General features: G+C 40.7%; 1 protein-coding gene across 6 annotated transcripts in view; it reads left to right on the top strand.

Moving 5' to 3' along the window:
- The window catches only part of LOC131946727 (guanine nucleotide exchange factor DBS), a 96,793-nt gene that overhangs the window by 4,719 nt on the left and 74,749 nt on the right, over window positions 1–17,325 (top strand). For 3 of the 6 annotated variants that reach the window (XM_059307648.1, XM_059307646.1, XM_059307651.1), the window contains exons 1-2: window positions 185–361; window positions 7,875–8,835. The exons of 2 other annotated variants lie outside the window; for them this stretch is intronic. In XM_059307648.1, coding sequence (XP_059163631.1) covers window positions 8,340–8,835 — 496 coding nt within the window. In that variant the 5' untranslated portion in view covers window positions 185–361; window positions 7,875–8,339. Of the gene's footprint in view, window positions 1–184; window positions 362–7,874; window positions 8,836–17,325 lie in introns of those variants that run through there. One more of the 6 variants, XM_059307647.1, reaches the window with a different exon arrangement.

The following is a 17,325-nucleotide window of genomic DNA, read 5'->3' as shown; positions in this document are numbered from 1 at the left end:
CCCGCCCAGACACGTGCTGGGTGGCCCCACCGTGAGTACACCCTTCAGCGGGCCGCTGTACACGCGCCCCGCGTGCACGGGTCGATAGCTCCTCATGGTGAGCGCCCAGACGGGATATCGACATGTTTTTGTCGCGGGCTGATTCATACAGTGGGTGAAGGGGAGGGCTGGACCCAGCGTGTGTACACACTGACCTAGTGATTGTGTTGTTATTCTCTCGGAGATCAGAAGCCGTTGCATACTTTTGCAGTGTGTAGTGTGTAGTGTGTGAATTCTCACTCGGTGCTAAGTGGAATAAACAGGAAAACCGAAAGTGTTCGGAACAGGATGTGCTTTTCTTAGTTTGCAAACACATCAGTAGGTCTGTGAGGTCGCTACACTACCGTCTAGCCGTTTGTAGGTTCCTAATGTTTTGTTGGGATAAGTTGCTACATTACCGTCTAGCCGTTTGTAGGTTCTTGGTATATTTTTGGGTTACGTCGCTACCGTCTAGCTGTTTGTAGGTTCCTAATGTTTTGTTGGGATGAGTCGCTACCGCCTAGCCGTTGGTAGGTTCCTAATGTTTTGGGATGAGTCGCTACCTTCTAGCCGTTGGTAGGTTCCTAATGTTTTGTTGGGATGAGTCGCTACCTTCTAGCCGTTGGTAGGTTCCTAATGTTTTGTTGGGATGATGTCCCTCGTGACCTACAGTTTGTAGCTGCTGATGTTTTCCCCGAGGATGATGCTATTTTGCTCTTGTAGGTTCGCGTTAAAAAAAAAACAGGATCCGCTGATCTAGGTCCATTCGGCTACAGCTGACAGTAGTTTCTTGTAGACCTTTGACACGAGAGTATAGAAGAATTTGTGAGGGATAGAATGGCGAGGTACGGTAAACCCTCTTGATCCAACTCTCAACAACCTCGTTATGATTCAGGTTTCGGTTTTTAGTCTGGTTTAGGTAGTCAACAGTTTATTGTTTGTTGTGTTTAGGTTTGCCTGTCGCTCCTCTTGGGACATAGGCCGTTGACAAGAGCTTTCCAGGTCTCAACTGTCCCCAGGTGTCCTGGGCTAGTCTCTCCAACTGTCCCCAGGTGTCCTGGGCTAGTCTCTCCAACTGTCCTCAGGTGTCCTGTGCTAGTCTCTCCAACTGTCCCCAGGTGTGTCCTGTCCTGGGCTAGTCTCTCCAACTGTCCCCAGGTGTCCTGGGCTAGTCTCTCCAACTGTCCCCAGGTGTGTCCTGTCCTGGGCTAGTCTCTCCAACTGTCCCCAGGTGTGTCCTGTCCTGGGCTAGTCTCTCCAACTGTCCCCAGGTGTGTCCTGTCCTGGGCTAGTCTCTCCAACTGTCCCCAGGTGTCCTGGGCTAGTCTCTCCAACTGTCCCCAGGTGTCCTGGGCTAGTCTCTCCAACTGTCCCCAGGTGTCCTGTGCTAGTCTCTCCAACTGTCCCCAGGTGTGTCCTGTCCTGGGCTAGTCTCTCCAACTGTCCACAGGTGTCATGGGCTAGTCTCTCCAACTGTCCCCAGGTGTCCTGTGCTAGTCTCTCCAACTGTCCCCAGGTGTGTCCTGTCCTGGGCTAGTCTCTCCAACTGTCCCCAGGTGTCCTGGGCTAGTCTCTCCAACTGTCCCCAGGTGTCCTGGGCTAGTCTCTCCAACTGTCCCCAGGTGTGTCCTGTCCTGGGCTAGTCTCCAACTGTCCCCAGGTGTCCTGGGCTAGTCTCTCCAACTGTCCCCAGGTGTATCCTGTCCTGGGCTAGTCTCTCCAACTGTCCCCAGGTGTCCTGGGCTAGTCTCTCCAACTGTCCCCAGGTGTCCTGGGCTAGTCTCTCCAACTGTCCCCAGGTGTGTCCTGTCCTGGGCTAGTCTCTCCAACTGTCCCCAGGTGTCCTGGACTAGTCTCTCCAACTGTCCCCAGGTGTGTCCTGTCCTGGGCTAGTCTCTCCAACTGTCCCCAGGTGTGTCCTGTCCTGGGCTAGTCTCTCCAACTGTCCCCAGGTGTCCTGGGCTAGTCTCTCCAACTGTCCCCAGGTGTCCTGGGCTAGTCTCTCCAACTGTCCCCAGGTGTCCTGGGCTAGTCTCTCCAACTGTCCCCAGGTGTCCTGTGCTAGTCTCTCCAACTGTCCCCAGGTGTGTCCTGTCCTGGGCTAGTCTCTCCAACTGTCCCCAGGTGTCCTGGGCTAGTCTCTCCAACTGTCCCCAGGTGTCCTGTGCTAGTCTCTCCAACTGTCCCCAGGTGTGTCCTGTCCTGGGCTAGTCTCTCCAACTGTCCCCAGGTGTCCTGGGCTAGTCTCTCCAACTGTCCCCAGGTGTCCTGGGCTAGTCTCTCCAACTGTCCCCAGGTGTATCCTATCCTGGGCTAGTCTCTCCAACTGTCCCCAGGTGTATCCTGTCCTGGGCTAGTCTCTCCAACTGTCCCCAGGTGTATCCTGTCCTGGGCTAGTCTCTCCAACTGTCCCCAGGTGTATCCTGTCCTGGGCTAGTCTCTCCAACTGTCCCCAGGTGTGTCCTGTCCTGGGCTAGTCTCTCCAACTGTCCCCAGGTGTCCTGGGCTAGTCTCTCCAACTGTCCCCAGGTGTCCTGGGCTAGTCTCTCCAACTGTCCCCAGGTGTGTCCTGTCCTGGGCTAGTCTCTCCAACTGTCCCCAGGTGTCCTGGGCTAGTCTCTCCAACTGTCCCCAGGTGTCCTGGGCTAGTCTCTCCAACTGTCCCCAGGTGTGTCCTGTCCTGGGCTAGTCTCTCCAACTGTCCCCAGGTGTCCTGGGCTAGTCTCTCCAACTGTCCCCAGGTGTGTCCTGTCCTGGGCTAGTCTCTCCAACTGTCCCCAGGTGTCCTGGGCTAGTCTCTCCAACTGTCCCCAGGTGTATCCAATCTTCTTGGTGTCTTCTTCCAGGTCAAGTCTCTCCAACTGTCCCCAGGTGTCCTGGGCTAGTCTCTCCAACTGTCCCCAGGTGTGTCCTGTCCTGGGCTAGTCTCTCCAACTGTCCCCAGGTGTCCTGGGCTAGTCTCTCCAACTGTCCCCAGGTGTGTCCTGGGCTAGTCTCTCCAACTGTCCCCAGGTGTGTCCTGTCCTGGGCTAGTCTCTCCAACTGTCCCCAGGTGTCCTGGGCTAGTCTCTCCAACTGTCCCCAGGTGTGTCCTGTCCTGGGCTAGTCTCTCCAACTGTCCCCAGGTGTCCTGGGCTAGTCTCTCCAACTGTCCCCAGGTGTATCCAATCTTCTTGGTGTCTTCTTCCAGGTCAAGTCTTTTGTTTTTGTTGAGAGTGTTTTGAAATATAATCCGTAGATGTAGGCAAATTGTTTAAGCAATATATGAAGGCAATGCATTTAGGATATAGATGCAGGCAATAAATTTAGGATATAGATGTGGGCAATACGTTTAGGCAATAGATCTAGGCAATAATTTTAAGCAATATATGAAGGCAATGCATTTATATAGATTTAAGAAATACGTTTAGGATATAGATGTAGGCAATATTTTTAGGCAGTAGATCTAAGCAAAAGTTTAAGCAATAAATGTAGGCAATGCATTTAAGAAATAGATGTTGGCAATACATTTAGGCAATAGACAGAGATCTAGAACATGCTACTGTTTTGTCCACTTGGTCCCACTGACTGTTGTCAGATGGCCACTTTGAGAACCACTGACCGCGGTCATTAAACATTCATCAGCACGAAGGTACACATAGTTTATGTTCTGACATGCTTGTTAGAGAAACCGGTTTCAAGAAATGGTCACGGTTGAAGGCCTAGCACAATTATATCGCATGCCGACACACTTTAGCTCTGAGTTTAATTTAACCTATTAAACGTGCTGACACTTTAACCTCTGCCATTAATCTAACCTCACACCGTAAAGACACACCTTAAGCTCTGAGTTTAATTTAACCTCCCGAGAACACCACGCCTGTCGTACATCCAAACTTTAACATACACAAGAGGCAGGTCTTATGTTTATTAGGCAGGGAGCAAACCACGTGATAGTTGCAAAGTAATACACAAATTAATATCTATGAATATCTATGTATGTATGCAAATATAAATATGTATGCATATGTGTATATATTAATGTATATGTGAGCATCAATGTATATTTGAGTAATATGTATATATATATATATATATATATATATATATATATATACGTATATATACACACACATATATCTATATATATATATATATAGATATAGTCAATGCTGTCACAGGTTTGGTAGCAAACAATGCTACTTGTATAAAAAATGTGAGTGACGCATCATATACCGGTGAGCATGTGTGTCCTACCAACACAATTAGGTCCAGCGTGACAGATGTCCATCATTGATTACACAACACCTTTGTCACAGTTTCTGCAAAGTGCTCCTAATGTTTTCCCCGCACCAATCTGTTTCCGGCAAGTCTCGCTTTACGAGCAGGCCGAGCTATAGTTAGCTATGTGCTCATGGTTCTAAATTTAGCGTGCTTTAGTCATTCATTAGTCGCTACCAGCTGTTGTCACGCCGGTTAATGAAAAACTGGTTCAACTCACGTCTGCACAAACTTCACAAAGGCGAATCCTGTTTAAAGGGTGTGTTTTATGTGCATACACGTTATGTAGAAATGTAGACATTTATAATTACAGGCCTCGAATATATACTTGAGTATATATTTATATACATACGTATGTATACTCGCGGACATTATAACTAAGTAGGCCTATATATATATATATATATATATATATATATATATATATATATATATATATATATATATATATATATATATATATATATATATATATATATATATATATATATATATATATATATATATATATATATATACTAGCTGTATCCCGTGCTCCGCCACGGTAAATCATTTTTAAATATACCAACTTTGGAACAGAACAAAACTAAACACAACACAAACGAAGGAACGAAAAAAAAAAAAAAAAAAAAAAAAAAACGAAAAAACGAACACAACACTCATAACATAAACACAATTTAAATGCAATCAGAAAGGCATAGTGCTCACAGTCTAGCCCGTAGCGCCAAATCGCGCCCTTTCCGAGTCCCGGCGGACGCGTCTGACACAGTGAATGACTACAAAACAGAGGCCTAGCGACCCTTTCCGGCGCCCGGGGACAAACTTTCGATTTGACCCTCCCTCAAACTTACGATTTGCACCCCCTCCCCTCAAAATTTCAATTTCCACCCCACCCCCTTAAACTTTTGATTTGCATTCCCCTCAGACTTCCGATTTGCACCACTTTTGATTTGAAATTCCCCCCCGCTCAAACTTTTGATTTGCACCCCCTAAAACTTTCAATTTGCACCCTACCCCCCTCCCCCTCCGTAAAACTTTCGATTTCCAACCCCCCCCCCTAGCTACGCCTCTCTTATAAAACCCCAGCTTGTCCGCAAACCGAAAGATAGAATAATAATAAATAATATACAATAAAAAATAGGCAATATTTAAAATATCCGTGTTTACCTACCATATATCACTTTATCAATTCACGCATTTTTTTCCCAGTATTTTAATTTTAAAAATTTACAATTGAGTTTCATAACTAAAACCATTGCGCACCCAATGTCTATAATGGTGCGGAATAGTTGATTAAAAATTAGAAGTAGTAAACAGTACATTCAGTGAATACAATAAATAAAAGATTGCCTTGTATCAATCCATGCTAATTATAATTTTCCAACAATCCGCATCCGCACAATTTGCATTCACATTTTGCTAATTATATTATTTCAACACTAATTCCTTCTAAGAGGTCCGTAGATTTGCATTCACATTTTTTTATTAGCGTGAGTTTAATTTATTTTTAAATTACCTCCCTTTTCATAATTAGAAAGAGTTAAATTAATTTGATTTTTCTACCCTACTGTTATTATGTTATGAAAATCTATCCAATTTTTCTAGGAATATAAAGTAAAATGATATTTGACATTGATCTTTTTAATCTGTTTTAGCAAAGTGCAAATATTTAATATGTTCATAACGTTATGCAAAAAATTAAACACAGTGGCATTTATAAAATAGCTCTATGCCGCTATATAAACAAACCCTACTCTATTACTTATAATAAGACACTGCGGTGCACTGAAAAGCACAGCATGGTGCGTAGTTTACTTTTATAGTCCCAAAATCTATAGCGATGACGGACGGACGGACGGACAGAAGGAAGGAAGGACAAGCACAGCCCGCTTATATTATATATATATATATATATATATATATATATATATATATATATATATATATATATATATGTATATATAAAATTTATATATATATATATATATAATTTATATATATATATGTATTGATATACATACGCATTTATATATATATATATATATATATATATATATATATATATATATATATATATATATATATATATATATATATATATATATATATATATATATATATATATATATATATATATATATATATATATATATATACTCATTTACTGCCATTAACAGGTACTGCGATAACATTCTCTATGATTAGTTTGCTTTTCTTATCACAATGATTTACAATACTGTTTGTCACTTTTTACCTCCCTTGAAGGTTTGGTTTGACCATTTTTTCCTCCCTTTTATGACGTACTGGCCTGTCGTCTCCATAGACTGGTCAAGACGCCTTGACCTACCTAACGACCTGGTCTGTCTTTAATGAGATCAGGATTCAGCTGTCCGTATATTCAGTTTGGTCTCGTTCTTTTAAAATCAATGTTTTTTTTTTTTTTTTTTTTGCTTTCTTGTGTTGGGGAAGAATTGTAATCATACAGGAAATCGAAATTTTACACCTTCTTGGGTAAGGAAACCCCAGTTTTGTAATCTTATCTGTATACCTGTCTATCTGTCTGTCTGTAAATATTAACACGATTTCTTGAGTACCGTTTTATTTTCTTTTAACTTAACAGCAATTGCCGTATACCCGGAAGTGGTACTTTATTTTCGGTTTCTCAAAAACCTTCAGATTTTTATAATTTTATTTTACATTCTCACAAAGCAGCATACTGTAAGAACTATCAGTATTTACTCAAAAATCGAGTGGTTTTGACACCAACTTACCTACCATTTCCCCACTCCTATTCCACTGTTAAGTACCGTATCCACCTTTACTGCTCTGTACGATTATACGAAAAGCTATAGGGGAACTCACTCCCGCTTTATTATTTAATTTAAGGCCTGGCGTATATGAACTGTAAATTGAGTGAACTTCAGTGTACTGATGTAGTTCCTCTAACCAACCATGTGACCGTTTGTTGCTACTCACCCCCCCCCCCCCCCCACTTGCTGACGCCTCTGTAACCGTTTGAGTTGAATTGTCTCTCTGTTCTCACACATACACACGCGCGGTTTGGGCTCTATAAAACAGAATCGATTACTTTTTCGCTCATTTGTTGAATGTGGGGGAGCCACTACAACTCGCGGAGTTTATGTGGTTAGGTGTCATTTAGTATGAGTTGATGTTGTTAGTTATCATTTAGGATGAGTTGATGTTGTTAGATGTCATTTAGGATGTTTGGATTTAATGTTATTGTCTATCTGTTTAAAGTTGGTATAATGGAATTAATATTGGTGTTTCGTATGTAGCTGATTTAAATTAATGCGGTGAATTTTTGCGATACCTTGAACTTTGGTTACATGAAATTAGTGATCCGTAAACGTTTGTATAATATAATTAATGTTACCGGTTCATATAACGATGGTGTAATGGAATTAATGTTACCGGTTCATATAACGATGGTGTAGTGGAATTAATGTTATTGATTCATATAACGTTGGTATAATGGAATTAATGATAGCGTTTCATTTAACGTTGGAATACTAGAATTTATGTTAGCGTTTCATATAACTGTGGTAACATGGAATTAACTTTTGTTTGAATCATAGATTGATCAATGCTAGATATTGGACAGTTACTTTTGTATGTGTATCTTTATGACAAGCATTTGACCTTATAATTCCTCATAGCTGTGTACGATCAGCCGTCAAACATTTTGGGTGTTCAAAAACGTGATATACTTAGGTAGCATTTAACGGATGAGTTACCGGAGATATTTTAATCGGTTAATCCACGCGAGTGTGTAGTTGACGCGAGGCGTGTACACTGAACAGTGCTCGAGTGAGTGCTTTTCACAGTGTGACACCTGCACGTGCGCTCAGTTTCAAGCATATTCCTCTCAGGTAAATATTACTCACCTGGACACGTGATGTGTTTGCTGGACATGGAGACTCACGTGTCAGCTACGGACTGGGTAGGGTGAGCCCTAACCCGTGTTTTGACCCCGTCGTACTGACCCCTAACATCCTTGACCCCGCGTCTTGACCCCTATGGGATCACACCCCATCTGACCCATGGCCACGCTATCGAGCCCGGACAGCGACGACCCCTTGGGGATCGGGCGGAAGATGGGCATGCACCACCACTGCCCCCACATCATCATCAGCGGCAGCACCAACAACAACAACAACAACAGCAGCAGCAAGAACTACCAGCAGGATCCTCTGGCTCACAAGCACGTGGAGGAGAACATCGAGAGCTTTCTGGAGACCTTCAAACACAAGACCTGGTGTGTGGACAAAGGCGGGCTGCTTGACCGCCGCCCCAGCTCCGACTCGGGCGACTCCTCCACAGGCTGGACTAGCTCGGCCCTGTCCACCACTGACGACCTGTCCACGGACAGCCCGGAGCGGGACAATGACATCCCTTCCGGCGCGGTCGGCCACACGTCTTGGAACGACCGGGAAGGCATCATCGCTGAGAGCAGACGGATCGCACGGTGGGCGTGGCGTCAGGCCAGGTTCGCCGGAAGTCAGGAAACGCCCTGCGCATGCTCGTACCACCCACCGCGTAAGTTTTTTGACAGTCCTGCGTCTGTTTTAGGTCAAGATGTTTTTTAGAGTAATTATTGCGTGTGCTTGTGCATCGTTGCATGATTGGTATAAAACAACGAATTATGTCATTTTTATTTACGTTTTTCGATACAAGACTAGTATCGTCCTGCGATATAAGTATCGTCCTGCGATGCAAGTATCGTAGTTCAGTATCGTTAGAACTTAGTTAACCAGGCTTGTTAGTGTTTACAGCACGTTTGTATTCAGTGTTTCTTCCAGACTTTTTTCTCCGGGGGGGGGGGGGGACACACACTGTTAAAAGTGTATATTTTCTATATAAATTCCATTTTCCATTTCGTTGGGGGGGGGGGGGGGGGGCGGTAGACTTTCTTCAGAAGAGATGCCTGGAAGAAACTCTGTTTGTATTGTAGTTTTAAATTGGCTTAAATGTTTAAAAACTATCAACTAATTGCCTAAATTAATTATTTTAAAAGAATCCACTGATCTCATTAATTAAATGTTTTAAAACCATCCACTGAATGCCTTAATTTAATCGTTTAAAAATGCTCCAGTAATCCCCTTAATTGTTTGACTCCACTAATCGCCTTAATTGTTTGACTCCACTAATCGCCTTAATTGATTAACTCCACTAATCGCCTTAATTGTTTGACTCCACTAATCGCCTTAATTGATTAACTCCACTAATCCCATGCCTTACTATAGAGCCGTATCCGGGTCTGATGTGGCGCTGCGCCTACTACCTACCCAGTGAGCTAAGTATAAGACAAACACACGACAACATTGGCTAAACACACAAACAGCTTCCTAGTCTTTCACGTGCACATTGTATTGTGAGCAGGGGCGCAACTGGTGGTGGAATCAGGCACTGATTTATATATCATTTATACCTACATTATATATTATATTGTGTATATCTTTTATACTTTTATTTTATTATCTATAATTGTATACAAGTGGGTTTTCTATATGTTTTTTAAGTTGAATTTTACCCCTCTCCTCCCCACCCATCGTCACGTGTCGTTACAAAAGAATAACGGCACGCGGCTCCATCTCCCGCCCCCCATCTTTCCCACCTCAAATAAAAAATATCAACGCAAACGTTAACAATTATTTCACTTTACTGAAATACTCAATAAATGTTACGTCACATTTTAATTACCCCCCCCCCCCCACCCACCGTCACGCATGGTCACAAAAATCCCTCCCGCCTCCCCTAGGTTGTGACGTCATTTACTCACACCAAAAAAACGGTAAATGCAATTTTTTTTTGCGCGCATAATTTCCAATGTGTGTTTTAAAAAAAACCTTGTCTGCTTAATATATCATCTTACAGTGAATTGATTACACATTTACTGAACTACTGATACTAGCTGTAATTGTAATATATATTTCACGGGTCTATTTCATATTTACAATTACATCAACCAACACTTGTTCTGAACAGTTCCGTCAACCAATGGTTGCACGGTCTATTTATACCAGCCAATCGTTGGCCGACTGGTTTACCAACGTGTGGATGCGACGCAGACGTTAAGTGTCGCACCATCTGGACAGAATGTAGCAGTCACATTTGCTGACTATGTTAGCCTAACGTTCCTGTATAATTAAGGCCCTTTAAATGACCCCCACCCCGCCCGACCCCTGCACAAATAACGGTGTCTGCAGGTAATGTATGCACACTAGGGTGTGTTGTGGCAGATGTGAACGTCAGTGTTGCACACATGAACACATTCATGAACCGGTGAAACTACACAGCAGCAACTTGCCGTGTCAGCCTCTAGCGCCGAATGTCTTCTTTTGTGTTATCGTTGGTTCAAACTATAGGTACATTTGTTAAACTATAGGAACGTTTGCTAGACTATAGGAACATTCGCTTAAACTATAGGAACATTTGCTAAACTATAGGAACATTTGCTAAACTATAGGAACATTTGCAAAACTATATGAACATTTGCAAAACTATGGGAACATTTGCTAAACTATAGGAACATTTGCTAAACTGTAGGAACATTTGCTAAACTATAGGAACATTTGCTAAACTATAGGAACATTTGCTAAACTATAGGAACATTTGCTAAACTATAGGAACATTTGCTAAACTATAGGAACATTTGCAAAACTATAGGATCATTTGCTAAACTATAGGAACATTTGCAAAACTATAGGATCATTTGCTAAACTATAGGAACATTTGCAAAACTATAAGAACATTTGCAAAACTATATGAACATTTGCAAAACTATATGAACATTTGCTAAACTGTAGGAACATTTGCTAAACTATAGGAATATTTGCTAAACTATAGGAATATTTGCTAAACTATAGGAACATTTGCTAAACTATAGGAATATTTGCTAAACGATAGGAATATTTGCTAAACTATAGGAACATTTGCTAAACTATAGGAACATTTGCAAAACTATATGAACATTTGCAAAACTATATGAACATTTGCTAAACTGTAGGAACATTTGCTAAACTATAGGAATATTTGCTAAACTATAGGAATATTTGCTAAACTATAGGAACATTTGCTAAACTATAGGAATATTTGCTAAACGATAGGAACATTTGCTAAACTATAGGAATATTTGCTAAACTATAGGAACATTTGCTAAACTATAGGAACATTTGCTAAACTATAGGAACATTTGCTAGACTATAGGAACATTTGCTAAACTATAGGAACATTTGCTAGACTATAGGAACATTTGCTAGACTATAGGAACATTTGCTAAACTATAGGAACATTTGCTAAACTATAGGAACATTTGCTAAACTATAGGAACAATTGCTAAACTATAGGAACATTTGCTAAACTATAGCAACATTTGCTAAATTATACGAACATTTGCTAAATTAAATGAACATTTGCTAAACTATAGGAACATTCGCTAAACTATAGGATCATTTGCTAAACTATGTGAACATTTGCTAAATTAAATGATCATTTACAAAACTATATGAACATTTGCAAAACTATATGAACATTAGCTCAACTATGTGAACATTTGCAAAAACATATGAACATTTGCAAAACTATACGAACATTTGCAAAACTATACGAACATTTGCAAAACTATATGAACATTTGCAAAACTATATGAACATTTGCAAAACTATTTGAACATTTACAAAGCTATATGAACATTTTCAAAACATCAACACTTTTATTATTACAGCTATATAAACATTAGCACACACAAGAACAACCTCAACATAAATGACTCCGTGAAGTTAGCCCAACGACATATACACAGTCATAATCATATTTGTTGTTAATGTCTCGACATCAACAAAATGTCCCTAATTTATGGACGCCGCTTGAATCTACACAACAGTTGTGTCCCAAATGTGTCAGTCTGTACTGACCCAGTCTATTTGTGTCGGTCTGTCTGTACTGACCAAATCTATTTGTGTCGGTCAGTCTGTACTGACCAAGTCTATTTGTGTCAGTCTGTACTGACCCAGTCTATTTGTGTCAGTCTGTACTGACCCAGTCTATTTGTGTCGGTCAGTCTGACCAAGTCTATTTGTGTCAGTCTGTACTGACCCAGTCTATTTGTGTCAGTCTGTACTGACCCAGTCTATTTGTGTCAGTCTGTACTGACCCAGTCTATTTGTGTCAGTCTGTACTGACCCAGTCTATTTGTGTCAGTCTGTACTGACCCAGTCTATTTGTGTCAGTCTGTACTGACCCAGTCTATTTGTGTCAGTCTGTACTGACCCAGTCTATTTGTGTCGGTCAGTCTGACCAAGTCTATTTGTGTCAGTCTGTACTGACCCAGTCTATTTGTGTCAGTCTGTACTGACCCAGTCTATTTGTGTCAGTCTGTACTGACCCAGTCTATTTGTGTCAGTCTGTACTGACCCAGTCTATTTGTGTCGGTCAGTCTGACCAAGTCTATTTGTGTCAGTCTGTACTGACCCAGTCTATTTGTGTCAGTCTGTACTGACCCAGTCTATTTGTGTCAGTCTGTACTGACCCAGTCTATTTGTGTCAGTCTGTCTGACCAAGTCTATTTGTGTCGGTCAGTCTGTACTGGCCAAGTCTATTTGTGTCGGTCTGTCTGTACTGACCAAGTCTATTTGTGTCGGTCAGTCTGTACTGACCAAGTCTATTTGTGTCGGTCTGTCTGTACTGACCAAGTCTATTTGTGTCGGTCAGTCTGTACTGACCAAGTCTATTTGTGTCGGTCAGTCTGTACTGACCAAGTCTAATTGTGTCAGTCTGTCTGTACTGGCCAAGTCTATTTGTGTCAGTCTGTACTGGCCAAGTCTATTTGTGTCAGTCTGTACTGGCCAAGTCTATTTGTGTCGGTCTGTCTGTACTGACCAAGTCTATTTGTGTCGGTCAGTCTGTACTGACCAAATCTATTTGTGTCGGTCTGTCTGTACTGACCAAGTCTATTTGTGTCAGTCTGTCTGTACTGACCAAGTCTATTTGTGTCAGTCTGTACTGACCCAGTCTATTTGTGTCAGTCTGTCTGACCAAGTCTATTTGTGTCGGTCAGTCTGTACTGACCAAGTCTATTTGTGTCGGTCTGTCTGTACTGACCAAGTCTATTTGTGTCGGTCAGTCTGTACTGACCAAGTCTAATTGTGTCAGTCTGTCTGTACTGGCCAAGTCTAATTGTGTCGGTCAGTCTGTACTGACCCAGTCTATTTGTGTCAGTCTGTACTGACCAAGTCTATTTGTGTCAGCCTGTACTGACCAAGTCTATTTGTGCTGACTTCAAACACACGCGTCTAACAATTGACTGAAACTCTGCTTGTATTGTTCGCGTGCCCTATCAACATTACACAATCAATATTTGACTATCAGCCACAGACAATCATGTTTTTTAAAAATATTGATTGGCTCACATTTTCTCACTGAAGTCAAATGTGACAATGTGACAATGTCACACTGACATCCTACTGTCATCATTCTCACGGGGTGACTTACAAAACAAACACTGTGACGCAAACACAAACAAGGGCCCACAACTCTAATAAACTAGAATAAAGGGAAACAACTTCAACATACAGTTCAAAATGAAAAACTTTCTATCTGAATGAAGGGATGTAGGGGTAGAAAAACTATCTGATGCACGCTCGTGAGGACAATTCTGTTGTGTCTTCAAAAGTTACGTGATTTTTTTTATAGCACGCCCTACATACACCTGATGTTAAATTGTCACATTGTCAGATTTTCGTTTCCAAATGTATTTTAATTTCGTGTTTGTGTTGTTCTGTAGGTGTAAGTAATGACAGACTAAATCAAGATCAAGATAGACTACATAAAATTACAGTTGTGTAGTGTTGGTCACCGATAGCACGCCGGGTACAACCACAAAAGTTGTAGGTTCGAGTCCCACTTCACCATTCGTCGATCTAGTTACAAAACTAAAATGGCACAGCATGTTTTTAAATCTGAAATATGGTGACCATAGCTTGCTTTGATTCGATTAGTTAGAACGATATGCATACACCACCGAGTTGATATATTATATGATGTATCGTTGCAGTAATAGAGCTTGCACTAAATATTAGCAAAAGAAAATGTTAAAACAAAATACCAACTAAAAATATTAACTGAAAATAATTGTCACTAGACGTATCAATAATATCAAGAACAAAAGCATGATCTACAAACTTTTTAAACACAAATAAACCGGGAGTGATCTCCCCTAAACTTTCTCGAATATTCTTATATAAAATAACAGGGGATGGGAACTCGGGCTATAGACATGATTTTAAATCCATTTTAAATACTTTAAGTTTTAAAAATAGAATAAAATCTCGTAGACAAATTAATTGCACACCAAGTGAACGCCAAATAAAAAAGCGCATAATGGTGCGCAATATTATTAGTACTTTTAAAATTTACATTAGTTTTTTGAGAAATCGGAAGTAGCGTAAATTACTACTTCCAATCAACGGAAATTACTCAAAATTTAACAGAAGGTAGAGAATTAGATCTTTTACTTACATGTGAAATTTCATTTATCTATCTGAAATAGTACTCAAGTTATAGGCTTTTGAAAAATTCAAAGTAGGAAAAGTACCACTTCCGGTTATCAGAAATCGCTCAAAAGTTGATACGGATCTACGATTTCGATAAAATACTTATATATGAAATTTCATCAACGTAGCTGTAACGGTACTCAAGTTATCGTGTTTACACACGGACAGACAGACACACAGACACACAGACACACAGACAGACACACAGACATACGGACAAGATTGCAAAATTATGTTTTTCCGTATCAGTGAGGTGTAAAACGTCGAGATTTGTAAAAATCTCGATTTTTTTTTTTTTGCACGATTACAAGACTTTCTCTATACTACGTATATACGAGAAAGTAAAAAATAGTTACATATTACGCAATTTAACGAATAGAAATAACGGAGATGTATATATATATATATATATATATATATATATATATATATATATATATATATATATATATATATATATATATATATATATATGTGTGTGATTCAAAGAGAAAGCTGTGAGAGCTAAAGATTTGAGAGCTAGATTTTTGGCTGAGCTACCGAACGAGTGAAGTATTACATAAGGAAATGAAAGAGTCCTGACAGAAGGCGGATGGAAGGAGGGGGGGGGGGGAGGGTCTATCGATTGGTGCGGCTGGGTCAATGCCAGGGGCGGCACGTAGGCTTTATGCCGGCTTGTAAGTGACGGGGGCGGCAAGTAGACACAGTCATAGCGACCTATTCCGGCGCCGGGGGCGGACTATTTATATCCCATTTATATATATATATATATATATATATATATATATATATATATATATATATATATATATATATATATATATATATATATATATATAGTTATATCTGCCCCTTTTAGCGCCCTCTTAAGGTCGGCGCCCGGGGTGGCCGCCAAACCATCCATCCCTAGCTACACCACTTCACGTAGCTTCATGCCGGCATGTAAGAGACGGGGGCGGCACGCTTCACGCCGGCTTGACATAATCCATACCGCACATAATTCGACTGTTACCCCGGGCAGGACACTAGCCAGATTTTTGCCAATCTGACGTTTAATCTCCGACTCTGCCAGACGCCGTCTGTGATTGGTGTTAACCCCTCGGTGCAGCAGACGTTAAAAGATGAAGCGGGAAATCACTCGGTGCTGACCGGATCAACTGTAACATTAGTAACATCAGTCGGTTTGGTACTTACTTTAATAGGCTCGTCTCTTACGGCAAGGGGGTGGGGATAACTTAAGTGGCGGTTGATGTCTGTTTTTTCAGTTTAGTGTGGTTGATATTTAAATTTTAATGTGTCTGTGTGTGTGTGTGTGGTTGATGATATTTAATTTGTGATTTTGTTGAAGTTACGTGCGTGTGTGTGAGTGTGTGTTGTTGTTGATTTGTGTATTGTTAATACTAAGATTGTGTATCGATATTAAAAATGTGTATGCTAATGCTTAAATGTTTGTATTGTTAATACTTCATTGGAGTTTTTTTTTTAATTATTAGCTATAATCTTTCCAACCCTTAACTAGCTGACTGTAGAACTAGCTTACCCAGGGTTAACTGACCCTAGGAATTAGATGAACCAAGTATTGACCAATTCTAAAATTAGCTGACCCTAGGATTAGATGACCCTAGAATTAGATGACCCTAGGATTGGCTGAACCAGGGATTAACTGACCCTAGGATTAGATGACCCTAGTATTGACCAATTCTAGAATTAGATGACCCTAGGATTAATGACCCTAGGATTAGATGACCCTAGGATTAGATGACCCTAGGATTGGCTGAATCAGGGATTAACTGACCCTAGGATTAGATGTCTCTAGGATTAACTGACCTTAGGATTAACTGACCCTAGGATTAGATGACCCTGGGACTAGATCGACCCCTCTAATCTTGTTTAGCTCCGCCCATGGTATAAATACACCGTAAACAACACACATTGATACACAGTGTAGAAAACTGATACAGCAAGAAAACGACTACAGCCCAGTAGTACAATGTGAACACCCCCTAATGCCTCCTCTACATGAGCTAACCTTTCACAGTATTCTATTATCCTCGAGTATATACATACATATTTAACGCAGTCAGACCCGAGTTTTACTAGTTGGGGAAGAGGCTACAGTATTCTATTTTTGACCGCGCGTGCATTAGTTGTTCAAACTTCCGTTCGTGTAAAAACAAAAGGGACCGTTTGGTTGGCTAGAGGACCCAGTCTAGTCAACACTGTACACACGCAGGCCGCGGTCAAGGTAATTACCGAAACTTACGATATTTTACCGTTTTAGCGTATGGTATTGATTTTATTTTGTTTTGTAATTTAATTTAATTTTAGATTAGGTTTTCACTCTATATTAAACTGTTAAAATAATTTTATATTACTGTACGTAAAAGTTACTTATCTAAGTGTATCTATAAATAAGTTTTAGAATATTTATTGTGCGAAGCAGCGATTTAGGAAAAAGTTTTATCATTCTTGAAAA

The sequence above is a fragment of the Physella acuta genome, unplaced genomic scaffold (assembly GCF_028476545.2).
Source record: "Physella acuta isolate Inbredline_101_S28 unplaced genomic scaffold, ASM2847654v3 ptg000569l, whole genome shotgun sequence".
Classification (NCBI taxonomy): domain Eukaryota; kingdom Metazoa; phylum Mollusca; class Gastropoda; family Physidae; genus Physella; species Physella acuta.
This window is presented reverse-complemented; position numbering and strand designations above follow the sequence as displayed.